This window comes from Mesocricetus auratus, unplaced genomic scaffold, assembly GCF_017639785.1.
Source record: "Mesocricetus auratus isolate SY011 unplaced genomic scaffold, BCM_Maur_2.0 Super-Scaffold_100021, whole genome shotgun sequence".
NCBI lineage: Eukaryota > Metazoa > Chordata > Mammalia > Rodentia > Cricetidae > Mesocricetus > Mesocricetus auratus.
This window is the reverse complement of record NW_024429202.1, coordinates 30,484,008-30,502,606: the sequence shown is the minus strand read 5'-3', so window position 1 is coordinate 30,502,606 and position 18,599 is coordinate 30,484,008. Positions and strand designations below refer to the sequence as shown.

The 18,599-nt window shown below is 43.9% G+C and overlaps 1 protein-coding gene across 3 annotated transcripts in view; it reads left to right on the top strand.

The window, feature by feature from the left end:
* Positions 1-18,599, top strand: part of Aff3 (AF4/FMR2 family member 3) — a 471,135-nt gene that overhangs the window by 377,946 nt on the left and 74,590 nt on the right. For 2 of the 3 annotated variants that reach the window (XM_040729442.1, XM_040729440.1), the window contains one exon: positions 13,676-13,716. In XM_040729442.1, coding sequence (XP_040585376.1) covers positions 13,676-13,716 — 41 coding nt within the window. The remainder of the gene's footprint in view (positions 1-13,675; positions 13,717-18,599) is intronic. The other variant, XM_040729441.1, reaches the window with a different exon arrangement.

The following is an 18,599-nucleotide window of genomic DNA, read 5'->3' as shown; positions in this document are numbered from 1 at the left end:
AACCTTGTAAGATGTGGAGTTTTGTGGCACTGGGGGTGAGTGTCTCCAGGTTAGCCCAGGCAGGCTTCTAACTTTTGACATTCACCTCAGCTTCTCAAACACTCAGCCTCCCTGACATTAGTGGAAGAGCTGAGTCTTAGCTTGTACTTCTCCATCTCCACACTGCATTCCAGTGCTGAGCTGGGTCTAGTAAAAAGGACTAGTCTTTCCTCAGCCTGCCACGCCCTGCTCTTATTTTCCTCCTGCTGTCAGCCCCCTTCCCTCACGTTCCAAGAGGGTGCTGCCCCAGCCCTACCAGAAGTTTGTCCCATCTCCTCTGCTTCTTTGGGACTTGTCCTCAACCCCTGCCTTCCCCATTAAGGATAACTCTCTGTCACAGCTGCTCTGGAACTAAGACTGACCCAAATACCTGCCTCTTTTCATCCCTTGCCTTACCCCAAAAGCGACATTATTGACTATTCTTGGTCACGGCTTCCTTGAAGGGGTCTAATACTGCATACCTCTGGCCTGTGCCCCTCCTCTCCCTCCTCTCCGCCTCTCGTCCATGCCCTTCCTCTCTGCCTGCCCCTTCCCAGACGATTTGCTGACTGCTCACTGTCTACCCAGTGTTGGAGTCTGACAGTATTCAGTCCTACCTTTTCCTGTCTAGTTCTACTCTTGGGGGGGGGGCATCCTTGTCCCTCCTCGTGACCTTCAGGGTTTGTATAATGGCAACTTCTGTGCAGCCTCGACTCTCACTCGGAATATGCTTCTGAACCACACACGCGCTTGGCTTTTCTGCTTGATTGTCTCACAGGCCTTCCAAACTCGAGCCGTGCCAAGCTGAGTTTCTGGGTTTTGCCTCCCCTCTGCCCAAATGTGTCTCTTTCCAGAGCTAGCGTTACCAAGATGCCCATTGCTCAAGCCTAACATCACAGACTTAATCTTGATAACTCCTGCTCCTCACTCAAATACACCTTTCTTCTCTAACTCCTATAAATTTAACTTGTAAAATTTAAGATTAGTCTGCCTACCTCTTTCCATCCTAACTAGTTTAAACCAGCCTCGTAACTGTCATCTTTCTGTTCTCCAACCTCTGTAATAAGTAGTCCTCAGTGATCTTTTTTAAAAATGTTTATCAGATCAAATAATTTGTTTTTTAAAATTATCGTTTTTATTTATGTGTCTATCTTACTGTCTGTATGGGTACCATATGCATGCAGTACCCATGGAGGCCAAGAAAGGGCACCAGATCCCCTAGAAGTGGAGTTAGCAGGTAACTGTGTGCAGCCTAGTGTGTTTGCTGAGAACCAAACACGGGCCCCACACAAGAGCAACAAGCGCTCAGAACTCAGGCGGCTCTCTGGCTCCCAAATCATTGTTTGATCTAAACTCTGAAGATTTCCTCTGCCACCTAGAGAGGAGGTTCCCAAATCATTGATCTAAACTCTGAAGATTTCCTCTGCCACCTAGAGAGGAAGGAGATGCTCGTCCCATGGGCTCCCCCAGCCTGCACAGTCTATCCTCGTCCAAGGTCCCTTTTCCCCTTCAGCTTCATGGCCCTGTTTCAGCGCCTCTGCCAAAGCCACGCTCAGCGGCTGCCTTGGGGCTGCCACAGGCCTCTGCTTTTGTGTTTGCCTGGTTGACGCCTGTGCGTACTGAAGGTACAGCACACTCTTGCTCAGAGAGACCCTGGCATGTCCTTTTCTCGGTGCTATCACTCTTTCTCCAGGACCTCGGTCTAATTTTAGGTCAGTGTAGGTGTTTACTTTTGACAGTAACGGTTCCTGTCAGCAAAACTGAAAGATCTCTGAGGACAGAGACCGTCAGGCTCAGTAGAGGGTCTGTTTGTTGAGTGGATACATAAATAAACAGATTGCAGCCTGAAGTTGGGATTTAAAGACCTACAGACCAATGTCCAGAAGCAAAGATGATCTTTGTTCTGCCTTTATTTCTCTTATTAAATACTGATATTTTTTCTAATTTCAAACATTGAACATGTTGAGTGGCAGGGGGAAAATGTGAGACCTAAGATTATAAGGCAGAGATGACATGCCTACTTGAGGGGGAAAAAAGTGTCTATACTATCTGCATGGAAATTCTGTATGCATTTCTTACACACACTAGTTGTGTGCCAAGTGATATCAAGGTTAAAAGGTTTTCTCAGGCATCTCAAGCTGAAGCCCCCAAAGCCAAGAGAATGGGATCTCCTCATTGTCCCTCTCCACGGTAACAGAATTTTAATGGTATCCTCAACTGTGGCAAGGTTTACTTGATAAGTTGGCTGTGACACCATTGAAATGATAGCATGGGTCATGTTGGCTCTCAGAATTCTTACACTTGATGGTGTCTGAGCAGATCTGAGAATCCGATTTCTTGTTTGGATGTATATGTAACGGAGTTCAACTGTTAATTGTCCCCTGGGAAAAACATGTGAAAGGATCAGAAAACTTCAGATGAAGTGGTTCCTGAAGGTACTCTCAGCCTTAAAGGAATTCCATGGTGGATTTGGAAGGAGGGAGGAATCACAGTGCATGTTTCACCATTTGGTCAAAATGATGAGCTCTGCCTCTTGAGTCCGGGAAAGCCTAGGAAGTGAACCAGAGCAAATCTCTAGACAGGATCATTGCAGCTGAGGCATGAGCAAAGGGACACATGATTGAGACTTTTGGCAGGCAGTAGCTGAGAGTGTCGGCTGCTAGCAGGTTTCCAAGATGACAAATCCGTAGCTCAGGGAGAGCAAGGGAACAGCAATCCACGCCGAGTGGCGACGTCTGTGCCTGCAGCTCCAAGTAATCACATTATCCACAGAGATTGGGCAGTCTTTTCATTTTAATTATATAAGTGCATTTTTCTCTTTAAATGAGTGTAGTTTATCCACTTAAACTGACTGTTTTAATTTTACAGGCAGCGATCATTGGATTTAATCTGTAGAGGGGAATTTCTCTATTGGCCTAATTGATTTCTCAACACAATGAAGGAAAGTTACCTTTTAATCCCCAATCAATATTTGGAGAGCATACAATTAATTTAATAGGTATCTATGCCATTAACATAAATCTGCAAGCTAAAGAGGCAATTATTTTCTTGTTTATAATGCAGAGAGTCATAATCTTGTCTATCAGGAAGAAACCAAAGCCTAGCATGTCCAGACTGCAGGTGAGGCCCCGCTGAGCCCCACAGTGCAGCCATCGTATTTGATTTGGTCTCTTATGGAGTGGCAAAGAAATAGCCCTATCTCAGCTCTCAGCCCTGTCCTGTAGAGAGGCCACTCATACCACCAGTTCAGGATAAACTATTAAAAACAGATTTCTAGTCTTCATCCCTGCCCCCTTGTTTCGTTTTAATATGACAACTGCATAACAGAAAGCAGAGCTTTGAAAACACTGAAAAGGAAAACTTTAAAGGCATTGACAGAACACGTCAATCAGTGAGCACATGATGAAGTAACGGAATGAAATGCAGCCGAGAAGTAGAGGTCTCAGCAGCCCGGTTCCACGCGGTGCGTTTTTCTTCTCAGCCTCAGCTTGGTTGATGTGGAGGTTCTTGGCCTGTGAAAATTTATTACACACAGAGTCAATCTGCATTCAGGCAGCCAAGTCTGAATAAATAGAGTCATTGTGCTTGTCTGGGATTTGTGGCCAGAGTTCATCCAGTCAGCGTGACATTCACATCCCAGGAGATTCATAAAAGCCAACACCCTGGTATGTGCTCTTGGATCCTGCCAAAACTATGTAGAATTATATAAACAGGAGTTGAAGCAGTAATCAGGACCAGGTTTGGGGGGCATGACTCCAAAATCAAGTTTCTTTTCCATGAGAAATGAAGTGTATTAGAGATGTTATTTGTATCCAAACAAGAGCTAGACAATTTTTGCATAAATCATTCCAAGAACAGTCTTAAATGCCTACTAAGCTCCACATATCGGTGCAAGCTGCTGGCTTGCTGCTTAAGATGAATTACACATTAGTAATAATTGTTATGATAATTTAACCACAAAAACTTTAAGTAAATTTTCAATGCCAGAAAATGCCTTGTTTCTGAAGGACTATGCAAAAGACTATATGTTATATATTTTAAACCCATTAGGAACACAGGGGGGAAAGAGTGTCATATATTTGGTTTTGTTTCTAGTCCTGTAACCATGTTCCTGAGTAAACACTCAGTTTGACAGCGTTGCTGAGTTAGTTTCCCTTCTGTGTGGAAACACAGTAAGTACTGTTGGAGACGCCTGCCTGTCAGGTCTTTGTCATACTTGTCTAGGGATGGGTACAAATCTGAACTGTCAGTCACAATCAAGGAAGCAAATGTATGTGCTCAGCAGGAGTGTGGGCTTGTTTGTCAGCCCTAGCGCTCCGTTAGGTCATTCCATTTTATAAACAAACTTTTGCTGCCGTCCAAAGTGAATGAAAATTTCTCTTCATCAAATTGCGGGAGCCTGTGAAAGACACACATGATGAGGGGAGCCAAGTCTTCTCTTTCCATTCTAGTCAACTGCAGTTTCCAAAACTGAAAAAGTTAAATTTCACTGTCCGCAAAGCCCCATATGCTGTCGCCTAACATGTTTTAGAGACCGTTATTTGGGGGTCAGGTGAGATTTATGTAAGCCCACGCTGAAGAATGTGCCCTACTCCAACCTTAACACCATAAGTGGGAATCAGGAAAATGAGAAAAAAATATAAAAATTAAAATACGATTCAGTGAATGTAGGAAAACAAATGATTAACAAAAAGACCGGAAACCATGGAGTTTGCTAAAGGTGTAGAACTCATACAAGGGCCTGCATTTTCTTTAACTCAGACAAGATTTTACTAATAACAGATGTCAGTAGCACCCACCTGGACCCTGCCTTCAAGGAGCTTAGGGAAACCAACATCCAGAGCTGATGGAATACTCTTCTCCAGCCTAGCATTCAGCTAAACTCATTTGGCAACAAAAGTGGAATTCTCCCTCCAGAGCACATTCCTTCAACTGGGAGGAGTGACCCTTTGTGCTGTGTCTTTGATGATGTGGAGTTTGGGGTTTTTTGTTTGTTTGTCTGTTTGTTTTCTTCTTTAGCTTGTCAGGAGGTGTCATGATCTAGAGTGTCTGCTGTCTCTATGTGCTGTCACATCTCTCCAGGTGTGGGTGATGTCCTGCAGCATAGAAGTTATCTGCAGTTAGGTATGCCGGTGTTTGGTCCAGATAAGCATTTGCAAAGTTGTCTTTTTGTTGTCCTAATTTGTCTTCATGTGTGGGGCTGGTTTTCTCCTAAGCACAGCTCTTCTCAGGAGACTCTTAGCCTGAAGAAGCATAGAGACAAACCATTTTTGTCATTCAAGGGCTCTTGGCACTTCTCAGTTCTATCCCGACCAGGTCTGCATCTGTGGGTTGTGTTGAATGGAATAAAATCATCTCTAAGAAAACAGATGAGACAATGGTTAAAACTGGGCCCAAGGCACTCCTCAGGGGAGCTAGGTTCCCAGACAGGGCACCCAAATAGTTAAAGTATGTTTGGGGTGGCAAGGAAAGAGAGCACCGTTCCAACTGAAATGTCTGGACAATTAAAAAAAACTTTACTCTGGATCAAGAGGGTGTGCTTGAAAAAAATTAACACACTCTGAAAGAGAAAAGAGAAAATGCGTTTGATTTTTATTCTAAATCAGTGTGACTGTCTTTTCTCCCATTGCCTGGGGTTAGACCTCACAATCTTATTCAATTAGATTTGATAGATAATAAATGGAGGAGGAAGTAGAAAGGAGCTCCTGCTCTGAGGAAAAGGGGGTTACTGCTCCAGACCATCAAATTCGAGAGTAGAGTATTGGGCCTTTGTGCAAACAAATGTCTTACTGGGCCAGGATGATTAAAACATTTGCATAAAAGTCTTACCAGTTGAGAAAGATTTTTTTAAAAAAAGATTTTGATTCCTTGTCTTAAGCCCAAATTTCATAGTGTCCTGTAGAAAGATTGTTCACAATCATTACCACAACTGAAATGTGGGAGGTACAGGTTGGCCAGGATTTCTCCCTGGGGAGGGTGGAGCAGCACTGTCTCTGGGTTTATTGTCCTTCAAATAGTTCTTAAGTCCCAGGCAGTTCTGGAAAGAGTGTGTGTGTTTTCCCAGTGGCTGCAGAGCTGTGTTCATATGGGAAGTAAAAATCCAAACACCAATAATGAACTTGGAGTTGTTTTGGCTTCCTCCTGCATAATTGGTTTGGAACGTGCAACTGGGATAATCTTCTTGACCATTGCAGACCTATTTTCACTTTTCAACCATTGGGTATTTTTTAGTAGAAAACTTGGAATATTATATACATCCAGATTTAGTATAGGTCCTTCAATCACAGATTACAGATTATAACAAAGCTACCAAGATATTTATTTCACCTTCCTGTGTGGTCTTCATGTAAAAAGAAAGTAACATATGTAACTGCATTTACAGTTACTAACCACCCACCAACACCAATGGGACATTAAGGGAATTCCACCAAAGCATCATACTAAGGTAGCGAAGGGTACATTTGTAAAAGCTCCAAAGGCATTTGGAAGCTCACAAAGTGAGAAATGACTCATTCTAGTACCCAAATGCTTAGAGCAAAGAGAACCTCAGAGAAGTAAGTAATAATAGAACCGGAGCTCAGTAGGAAGAATGTGGGAAAAAGATGGAGAGACGATGATAAAGGGAACTAGGATACATTTGGGCAAACGGAATAATTTCAAATGATCTATAACACAATAAAGGTAACTATGTTTAGCAACAGTTTTTCACATAAACTAGCTAGTAGAGAAGATTTTGAATATTCCTGACACAAAGAAATTATAAATGTTTGAGATCATGAAGATGCTGTTATCCTGATCTGATCATTAAATATCATGCACACATTGACATATCACAGTGGACCCCGTGAATATATACATATATATATATACATATATATATATATAATAGCCATGTATCAATTAAAGTTTGGGGTATATATTTAAATGACAGTTATCAATAAGCCATCATGATTTGAACTTTGATCAAGTTGTGGCTGCGTTCAGATTGCCAGTGTGGAACAAGTTATAGGAGCACAGAACAACTGAAGTCCAGATGAGTAGGCCGCAGAGCTATGGTGGGGCCTGAAGGATTTAGCTAACGCTTCCACTTGGCGGAACATCAAGCAATAACTCCTGTATACTCAGAGTCTCCATGGGAGTAGGGGACACTTGATTTGTCCCCAACCCAAGCCTAAATAACCAGCTAGTTTTCAACTTACAAAGTTATATCAGCTTTCTGTGTTTCCCTAACAGCATCACTTTTATGCAAAACTTCAATGCACCAAACCCAATGATCCATACATAACCCAACAACTACATTAAACCTAACCCAAATGTAACAGTCTAGAAGGATTCATCAGACAATGTGAAACTTAGGATTTATTACCAGTAACTGACTTTGTTTTTTTACCCTAATCGTGTATGTCATGATTCTAGAAAATAGGCTTGTCTGATCTGCTGAGACCCAGAGGCCGAAGAGCCTTCAAGAAGGTGGCTCAGCTCCTGATTCAGACCTGTGTTCTAGTGTCACCATCATCATTCCAAATTTCATCTCCCACTGTCGAGAACTAGAGCTATAAAGACATACCCTCCTGTAGACTTTCTCCCAGAAGCTCGGCCAGCTTTTGGTGTCACTACTCTTGTATGACTTCTCTTCTGAAGTTGTAAACACACAGATGGGCATGCGCTTGCACACGCATGCTCTCTCCCTTTGAGAAGGCACAATTGTCTACCAGTGCCAGAATCCAAAAGGATGTGCTGCCCTCACAAGAGCCCCCTCTCACTTCTGAGGGCAAGTAAAAGTTTGACTCTCCATTATCCAGAAGCAGCATGTATCAATTAGGTTAATCCCAGTTACTCTCCATTAGTCTTTGGTCCTACCCACACCTAACACAGCCTGGCTTGTCCTTTAACAGTCCTGTCGTGATGGGCTAGACGTGATAGGGAGGTCAAATTCTCTCTTGATTCCACAGCAAAACCCAAAGTCTGTAAGGGAAATGGCCTCCAGAACCCAGAAGAGCCATAGATCATTCAGAGTGTGTCTCCAGGGAGGAGAATGTCCTGGAAATGCTTAACAAAGCAAATGTGTCTTCCCTAACTCCGTAGAAGGCGTAGTCATGCCCAGAGTCCCCTGTTCACATCCTCTAAATGTAAAGAAGTGCTTTCTGATGAAAGAAGAATGCACTGAGATCTCTGCCTCGTGCCCTGTTGACGGGAGCATGGGAAGCCAAAATTAAAATGCCATCTCGCCCCAGTGGTGAGTTCCCCAGAGATGAGCAGCACCCATCTCCTGTTACAGACCCAGAGTCCAGGAGGACGGCACCAAGGAAATTTGAGAGTTGAAGAAGCAATTACTTTTTAAAAAGATGAACTAGACTACTCAGAGCTTAGGTGGAATCTAAATCAGGGGAGAAGTGCTGGGAAGGAACCAGAAAACCTTACAAATGTTGGCTTGCCTCTGACTTCAAGAGCCGCAGTGGTTTGTCCTCTGCTGCCCCCATTCAGCCGTTGGCTTCCTTTGCTGATGAGTTCTGCCACCTCTGAAATTCTGCCTTGTCCTTGTGAGACTACTCAGTGTGGGTTTTATGAAGAGCAAGCAGTATTCACACAGAGCAGTCTTTATTAGGACAACCAGACAGCCCAGGGTATCGAGCCAAAGAGGGTTTTCTTCTCCTTCCCCCGACTGCCATCTGGTTAGCATCCCCTGTCACTCTCAAGTGTTTTTACACAGAGGTTAAGTTATTGTCCTCACTGGCTCTGCCTGACCCCAGTACAAAGTAGGGTGAGGAGGAAGCCTACTGAACCAGAAGGCCCCTAAGACTGCATTTCTAGGAACCTAGAAGTGAACAGTATTGATGCTCACCGAGAAAAACACCAAGAGGAGTAACAGCAGCAAAGTCTTGATGCAGAACTTTGAGCCATGTGTGTCAATTTTATGACTCTTGTGCAGAAAGGGGTGGGTAGGTGCATATGTATATTCATGTGTGTATGTATGTGTGAGAGGAGGCTGGAGGTCCACCTCAGGTTTCCTTCACCCTTATTTTTATTTATCTGTTAAAAAAAAAAAACAGTTACTCACTATGCCTGAAAATTGCAAATTAGGACAGGCTGGTTGAATAGTGAGCTCCAGGGCTCCCCCACCCCAGGCTGGGATTATTAGTGCATGCTACTGTGTCTCCTCCTCCTCCTTCTCCTCTTCCTCCTCCTCTTGCTTCTTCCTCTTTTCCTCCTCCTCTTCCGGCTCTGGGTCCTCATGCTTACACTGGCTGAGCTGTCACTCCAAGCCTGTTACTGGTGTCTTTGTTTGGTTTGTGTTTAACAACTTCTGTCTGATATTTCCTGCTATCACTCACCATCTGTCCATGAACATCCAACAGGTGCTGAACTTAACAGCACAAAACTTACTCCACTTTTACTCATATTCCTGCGCCCTTGGTCCCACATCTCCACCAGTGGTCTCCACACCAGGTGCTCGGGCATGAAATCTGATGCCAGTGGCATTCCTGACCTGACCTGCCATATTCTACCAGAAACAGTTCCCTGTATTAGAACTGCAAAGTGTAGCAACACTCCCATCGTCTTCAGTGTTTTCAAATACTCCTGCCTGATCATTGTAATAACTTCACATTTAGTCCTTTTCTTTTCTTTTTTCTTTTTTCTTCTTTTTTTTTTTTTTTTTTGGTTTTTACGAGACAGGGTTTCTCTGTATTGTTTTGGAGGCTATTGGTCCAGCCCAGCCTCGAACTCACAAAGATCCGCCTGCCTCTGCCTCCCTAGTGCTGGGATTAAAGGCGTGTGCCACCACCGCCCGGCTTAGTCCTTTTCTTATCCAAACTCATTCACCACACCAAACAGAATCCAGTGTGACATTTGAAAATATACTCTGTATCCCCAGTCCTTCTGTTACGTTTTTTATTTATAGATTCATGGGAAGCTAGACAGAATGTACAAGCAAGCTTTGTCCAGCTTCTGTCCATGTAAACTCTTTAGTGACCCTCCTGTTGTCCTATACATCCACAAGCCTACACTTGACCTCTGAACCCTTGAGATTGGCTTCATCTTGCTCTGCCGTGGTCCCACTGCCCTGCTGAGCTGTAGCACAGTGACCTTGTACAGTTTCTCATCTGAGCCAGGATCTAAGCCTGATGCATCTAGACCTTGCTCCTCTCCCTCCCTCATTTCTGCAGACTAATGGCTGTCCCCTTCCCTCCCCCATGTCTCTGCACTCCTGCTCTCCTTTTCCCTCCACCATGTCTCTGGTCTCCTGTTCTCCTTTTTCCTCCAGGCCTATTCCACACTTACTGAGCTTTCTGCAACCATTTGTCATTTCACTGTTCCATTTCACAGCATGCTGTCCTCCTCAGCCATAGGCATTGTAATCCAAACTCCTGTGTGCCTATGGACCTTTTGTGTCTGCCCTACCTCAAGACTCAAAGAGATACCATGAAGGCCTTAATCTGTTTTTACTGTCACCTATGCCAAGTCCAGTGCCTACACATAGTAGGTAGTTCAAATTAAATGTGTTTATGTATCCAGGCATAAATTCTATTTACATCATGAAATTGGATGGCTCTGGGCGGCCTCTGAACTCCAGCCTCTTCCTTCCTGGGTTTCACTCCCCCACCCCAGTGTCCATGAACTTGCCCTATGCTAGACCCAATTACAAGAGGGCACTTAATTTCCTCTTTGATTTCTTTTCATTAACAAATTGTAGCTTGTAATTCATTTAACATACATTGGAACCAGAATATCTGCTGATTATGTTTCCAGGCACCAACTTTGTTAAAATAAAGACAGAGAAAAGATGTCATCTCTTGAGGGGAGCTTGGAAAATGACTATTTCTGGCAGAAAACTTGCTTTGTCTTATAGACTTGAGCTTCGGAGTCATTCATGAATGAATAATGCACTCAGGAAAGATCAGTGAAGCATTCTCTTAACCCTCTCAAGTGACTCTGCTGAGACTGAATCAAAGGAAAAGCTACCAGGGAAAGCTGATGAGAGATTAAGAAAGAAAAATGTGGTCACTGTGATACAACTCTTGAAGGAATGGAATTGGGCAATTCATCTAGTTTATGACTAGTTTTTCAGGTTTCAATCATGAGTCACCAAAGTAATTTTTTTCTTGACTGTTTAATCCCAATGTTTATTTCTTTTTACTATTTTCCAGCTATAAATTAAGACAGTGTGCAAAAAAAACGGAAGGGTTTTGTTTTGTTTAGGAGAGTGAGCACAAAAATCTCTTAATAATAGCTCCCTGCCTCAGTGTATGACTTTTACTTTAATACCATAGCTTTGTTTTTTCTATGAGTGACTTTAAATGTTTGATACATTCATATTGCCTTTCTTAATGGATGATGACTGTCCTCTGTAAAGTATTTCATAACAAAGAGTAATTACAATGAAAAGTGCAATCAAAACTCAAGCATTAAAAAATAAATTAAATAAATAAGTAAATAGTACTTCCAGCAATTGTGCTGAGTCCCACGGTGTTGACAGTGTGGTAACATTCATTACACTAACAGACTGGAAGAATAAAGAATGACAAAAGACACTGATAAATGGGTGGTGAGGTTCCGGTGTCTAAGCCAGCATCATATGGGCTTGCTAAAGGAAAGACACCCCTGTCCCAGGCCTCCTACCCAGCCGAGGATAGAGTCCTTCAAGGTCATTAGCAGGTGCCACTGATTCACAGGCACTCAGTGGGTACACAGCCATTTCTTGCTTTTTGTCTTCCTTTGCTCTGTAAGTCATTTCCCAGCCAGCCACTCACAGACACTTGGTGTGCCCTTTCCTAGAGGTCAGCAGGAAGATCTTTGGAGGCACGGGAGAAAAGGGTCAATTGACTTCACGTTCAGACTGGATCTTTAGTCCCATCCCTCATGGTTCTTGTAAGCGTATGCACATGCGTGAGGGCCAGAGATCAGCGTCAGATACCTTCCTCAGTCACCCTCCATGTTATTTTTTATTGTTGTTCCTCAGTGTTGGAACTTACTGGGTAACCAGAAATTTGCAGAATACAGCAGTCTCACTGGCTGCAGCTTGCTCCTAGTTTTGCTTGGTAGGTAGCCATTGGCAATCTCAAGTTCCTTTATCCCAGTCTCAATTACAAATATCGACTCTCAGCTCACACATTATACCTCACACTAATGTGAGAATACACTATTACAGAGTCGCTAAAGAGGGGCTCAAAGGAGCTGCAGAGTTAGAGAAGCTGTCCTGAAGTCAGAACCCAGGGAGAGTGTGTAGGAAGCCCAGGATAAGTCTTATTTACCACAGGTGGCCACAGAGCCTGTTTAAGCAGAGAGGTGTCAAATGCAGCCCATCCTGCTTGAGGGTCAGTTTGAAGAGGGCTGAGTGTCACCAACAGGGGGACTTAATTTGAGATAAAACTCATTACAGAGCACCAGTGAATAGTCAGCATGCTTGCTACAGTTCAATCATGGACCACTTCTTTTTTTTTTTTTCCTTGTTTTGGTTTTTTGTTTTGTGTGTGTGTGTGTGTGTGTGTGTGTTTGGGTTTTTTTTTTTTGTATTTTGTCTTTTTGAGACAAGGGTGTCTCACTGAACCTGGAACTTATCATTCGAGCAAGACTACCTGAGGAGTAAGCTATAGGGATACCTCCTCTGCCTCCAAAGAGCTGGGCTTAAGATGCACACGTGTGCATGTTTTCACAAGGGTGATGCAGATCTAAACACTAACGCTTATGCTTGCATATCAATCTTGATACCAAAGAAGCCATCTCTCTGGGTCACTACAAAGCTCTTCAGACAAAACCAAACACAAAACCGTTGTCACAGCATCATTATTATTGTGCCTAAAAATATCAATGATCTCAAAATATTGTGATATTGCCCAGGCAGCCACCCAGTTTCCAAATATGGAGACCTTTAATAAACCTAAAACAAAAGTCAAGCATGATATCTTCAATGGCTAGCAAGATGGCTTCATGGAAAATAGTACATACTGTGCAATCTTGAGGACCTGAAATCAGGCCTCTAACACTTCCATAAGAAAATACAAAATCCTCCAGCATAGCCACATATGCTTAGAACATCAGCATTGGTGTGGGAGCAGAAACAAATGGGTCCCGGGAATTTGATGACCAGCCAGCCTACCTGAAATGGAGAGCTTTGGGTTCCCTGAGACTCAGGGGACTAAGCCACAGAGCCTTAGAGGAAGGCACCAGTGCCCGCTCCTAGCTACTGCCCACACATCCATATGTGTGCCCAGCCATGATCACATGTGCAGATCAGCAGATACACAACCCACAGACACACACCAACACAGATTTACACCTTCACTGGTAAAGAAGTTTCTTTTCTTCTTTTTTTTTTCCTTACAGGAAATGAGGATAAAGCAGTAGATAAATAATTTCAGGTGGTAGGGAAAAATATAGCTCAGGTTGAGAGCCGCCCCTCGTGGCCAGGGAAGAGTTCTCAGCAGCACTCCCTCACTTATGCCCCCTGTTGGCAAGTGTGTCTTGCTGCAGCACCCCTTGACCAAGAACCTGCCTCTCATGACATAGCAGGGCATCCTACTACGTTGCTAACAGTTTAAATTTTGGTTACTTGACCAGAAAAAAAAATGTGTGTGTGGCACAGATTTTTTAAAGTGTTGATTGAGCGCATAATTTAAAAGTCAAAATATTAAATAAACATCTCTGTCCTTTCTTCCAGCAGGCAGCCCAGAGAACAGCTCTCCGCGCCCTATCTGACAGGTACATTTTGTCATTTTTATGAACTATAAATTGCTTTATGAAACATTGAGCCCTATTTATTGTGGCATATAATTCATAATCGGATTTTGTCCCTAAAGAATCTGTGATCTGGGATGTTAAACATTCTCCGTGCTTGGATTTGTCATGCGTGCATGGAGTTTATTACTGTAAAAATCGCCTCGTTGTATTTCACATAAAGTATGAAGAATCCCTTGTTGTGCCATGAAACAAGAGACAAGAAACTTAGGCGGGAAGGCCTGAGTGGTGCAGTAAATTCCGAACTTTGGAATTGGTTGAGAGCCAAGCTCATTTTTCAACAATAAGTACTTCATTTATTTTGAGGTGTTTTCTTCACTTTTTCCATATCTTTTCACCCAGAGGACTCTGTCTGTTGATAAGATTTTCTCTTGAGCTGTGTGCCTATAAGACAGCCACTCCCGGTCTCCCGCCTGACTTCTTATGTCTTGGCTTGTATTACTGAACTGGTATTTGCACCCTGCTCTTTCAGAAAGGTTGCAGAGTACCAAATGGAGAAATGCAGAATCACTTTCTATAACAAACGCGCACGTGTGTGTGTGTGTGTGTGTGTGTGTGTGTGTGTGTGTGTGTGTGTGTGTGTGTGGTCTGTCAGGAGGTGGAGGTACAGTCCCTGCATCTCTCCACATCATCCCTGAGAAACTGACAGTGCCCGGACACAGTGGGTGACGCCTCTCAGTTGATTGGCACACACCTCAGTGTTGTCTAGGCAGCCTTTGCCCCTCCTTCCTTGTGATTTCTTTCTTTCAGGATGATTGATTAATGACTAAACCAGATGGGTCCATCACTCCTCCCAGGTACAGCTCCTTGCTAAGGCGAATTACCTGGAGCACATGGGTGAAAAGCATGTCCTCTCAGGTGGCCTGAACCTGAGTCTGTTTATTTCGGCTGAAGAGCCTTTCCCCAGTGACAGCTACCCAAGTATGCATGCTCTGAGAGCAGCTGCCACTAGGAGGTTTGGAGGCCTACAAATGTGCTACTTCTGGGACTTTTGATCAGAGAGACCCAGCATCCAAACTCACTGTGTGACAGAATCAAGCTCTTCCTATACATTTTTTCCTTCTTTTGTCTTCTCTTTGGAAGTAAGAGACTTTCAATCAAATGTTTTGAAAAGCAAGGGAAACCTAGATTCATAATACGGCCTTTACTAATACATACGCTATTTCCTTTTGTTGGGGGACAATGAAAACCTTGTGATTATTACATCAATGTTTCTAGCACTCTGTTGATGTCCTACAAACCACTGATATATACACCCTTTTAGATGGATGAAGTTCCTAATGTAAAAATATATATTTGATAAATGTATATATACAGTGAGAAGCATCATGACAACCTTTATCAGAATGAACCAGTCTTTTAAGAAAATGGGCATTCCCTTTAAAATTGTACAGGGTACATCAGAAACTAGTTGACACATTCAAAGGTCTCTTCTCAAATGACTTAGCCCTAGGAAGCCAGCGTGGATAGATCTTAATGAGGAGCCCTTTGACCTCTTTCTTATTTTCTCGCTAAAAAACACTGTCAAGCTGGTGCCCTGCCCAGATGCAGGGGTTCCCATTGTTGCTTTTCCACTATTCCCCAGGGTAGTATTCAATCCAGAAGTTTTTTACTCAAAATTAGAGGAGCTAGGCTCTTCCAGTTGATGGCTTGGGTTAACACACTACTCCGGTAATGCAATTGGGGGAAGCTACCGTCTCCATATTTCTAGATTTCTGTATGTGGTAATTCAAGGCTGGGCCACTTGAGAGGCACATACATGCATGCAGGCAAGACATTCATACACATAAAAGTAAAATAAATAAATGTCTAAGAATTTAAGGCACTTATCTTTTCAGACATTTCTTCATTGAGAACATTCCAAACCCTTTAGTAGCTTTTTAAAATATTTTTTGTGTGTACATACATATGCATGCATGCTTGTGTGTGGAGATCAGGAGGCAACTTGTAAGAATCAGTCCTTTCCTAAGTCCTGGGTCTCAGGGATCAAACTCAGGCCATCAGGCTTCGTGACAGGCACATTTACCCACTGAGCCATCTCACTAGGCCTCTCCTAACTTCTTCAAAGGCACGCAGTCCTTCATCATTATCTGTAGTCAGTCTACTGTGCCCTGGCGATCTGGAGCTTGATATCCAGGCCAGGAGCTCTGAAGTTTGGGAAGTCTCATAATCAACTGAAGATAAAATATATCCGCTGCCTGACTTTAAAAAGCCACATCAGATATTGACCCTAGCCATTGGCTTTGTTTGTAGTTCAGCCCAAATGGTCGTAGACGAGTACACCAGGTAGTGAGAGAGGCTGAACTGCAGCCCCCCTCACCCTGAGAAACAGGATCTGCTGTAGGAAGGTGGGCTGGTGCGGGTTTTGTTCTTTTCCACACCTGACTGTAGGTTTTTGTTTTGTATTTTGAGAAATATGAGGCCTACCGGTGCCCGCAGATGATGGAAACGACATGCAACCAGGGCAGGAAGAGGTGGCACGACTCTTGAGATAAATAAGGCAATTGTTAGATATTAGTTTGCACAGGCACTCTAGCCTTACAAACTCAAGTGCTTTTTCTTCTTGTGGGTGGCGGCACTTGTTGGATATGGGGACAGGTGAAGGGAAGAGGGATAAATGGACACTTGGTTCCTTCCTAGCGGTGCAGACTGCACTGCGGAAGCTCCCACATTATCAGTAACGTGGAGAATATGCAGAGGGCTGTTAGAAGGAAGGGTTGCGTGCAGCATATGAAGAGCCTTGAATGTGATTAACTTCTCTCTGTAAGTAGTAAATAGCAGACATCTCTGATCAGAGGAGAGATCCGTGTGATTTATCAGCCCGGGCCGACTGTTCATTTGCAGAGAAGCTGGGGGTCAATCTGGAAGTCTACGGCCAGAGGAGCATGAGGAAATTGCCAGGACTAAGAAGTTAATCATACCCTGAGACTGCTTCCATCTGTCTCGGGGCAACAGAGCCTCTGCAGGGAGAGCAGGCATGCTTTATAGCCGCAGATCGGGAATTAATATTTTCTGTGGAACCTCGGGCATCATTTGCAGCAACTTGGGTTTTATAAAAATGGAGCATAATTTTGTATGAATAAATCACAGTTAGAAATGTGAGGGACTGAGAAAAAAATTGACTCAAAAAAAAGAGGAAGGATCGAGAAAGGCAATATCCATGCAGCCGTTGAAGCAATGGCACTTGGAGGGCAGGGATGGCCATGTGCTTAAATTGTGCATATAATCATCTTCTAAAATGCCAGTGTGCAGCCCCAGCCATGGCTACATTTTTATAGCTTTGGAGACACATCACCAGACCTGTCTGCCCATCTGGCAGATTCTCAGGTCCAAGATCCATTTATATTGAAATCCAAACAACTCCCATGGATTTATTCATTTATTCCTGGGATCCTCGCTGAGCGCATGCAGCATGCTCGGCTGGGGGCAGTGGGCTGAAGCTCACTGGCTGAGAAGTGATGGTTTCTGCTCAGAGCTTTGGCAGCCGGAGGCCAGAGGCGGGTGTGTTGTGTTTGCAAGGAGAGAGGCCTGCTCCTGCCCGTGTCCTTGCTGCTTTCTGGTTTTTCCTTTCTTGGATGAATTTCATGCATGGAGTCCTACTTTCCATGGGGAAGAATAGAAGGGAATGAAGTAGGTGGCAAATCGCCTACACTTAAGGGAACTTCACCTCCACCTAGAGAGTGGAATGTGAGATGATCTGCGTCCAGAAACATGTCCCTGTTTTGAGGGGCTGGAGGGAAGGACAGGCGCTGCCTGGCTAGTGGGAGCGTCTACTCCGGCTTCCTCTTGCCCCCCCCCAGCCAGCTCCAGTGTGTTGGAGAGGGCCACCAGCCCACAAGTGTGCTTTAGTCCTGTGCTGTCCCTGGCAACGTGAGAGGAGAGAGCCACAGCTGCTGTGCCCTGCTACTAACTGATCCCTTCTTCTAAAAAAAATAGTTTGCCTTTATTTATTCACTGTGGCTAACACTGATGCTACTTGGATGCCTATGGAAGTCAGAGTGCAATCTGAGGAAGCTGATTCTCTCCTCCCCCTGCGCCCTCTCCCCGTAAATCCTAAAGAATAAACTCATCAGGCTTAGTAGCAAGCTAAGTGGCAACCTTTACCTGCTGAGCCGTCCTGCTGGCCCAGTTGCTCTGGAAGCATCCAAAAGAAGAGATAGGGGCACTTTTTAAGAAGTTTTAAGCTCGTAGCTTTGACAGTATTAAAATGGTAGGTTTCTGTCAACCGTGCCTGTGGGCCCCATGTTCTCTAGTCTGTCTCAAGCAAGGGATTCCTTATCATGAAGCCTTTGGAATACCACCATGTGCATCACAAGTTTTCAAATAGTATTACAGTTCAGAAGCTCTGTCCCAGTGACTCTATCATTTTATAACCTTCAGAACAGAGCTGAGAGGTGTGTGGAACCTTAAAACAAAAGTGTTTATTTAAAGGTGAACATAAACTGAACCATGGGCAGGCAGGTGGCGTGACTCACCCAAGGACCACATGGAAGCAAGTGGCCCAGCTATGAACAGAACTCAGGTCTAGCCAGTGCCATTCTGCCGCCCTCTGCACAACTACAAAGAAAGCTTTGAAATATCAGAGACCTCTGATGCAGGCTTAGCCACCTTTTGCATCCCTATGTTATTTCTGCCTTAGTCATCTCTTTATACCTAGAACCAGGGGAGAAATCATTGGGTGGGTAAATGAATGCATAAATGAACAAATGATTGAATGGATGAACCAAACCAGTGGTTTGTGGTTACAGCAACTCTGGGCTTAAAACAGAAAATAATTTGCTGAGTATGGTCTCCATCCCAGCAACAGGGTACCTTGGAAGGGAGAGGTTGGTACACAGGGGCTCAAA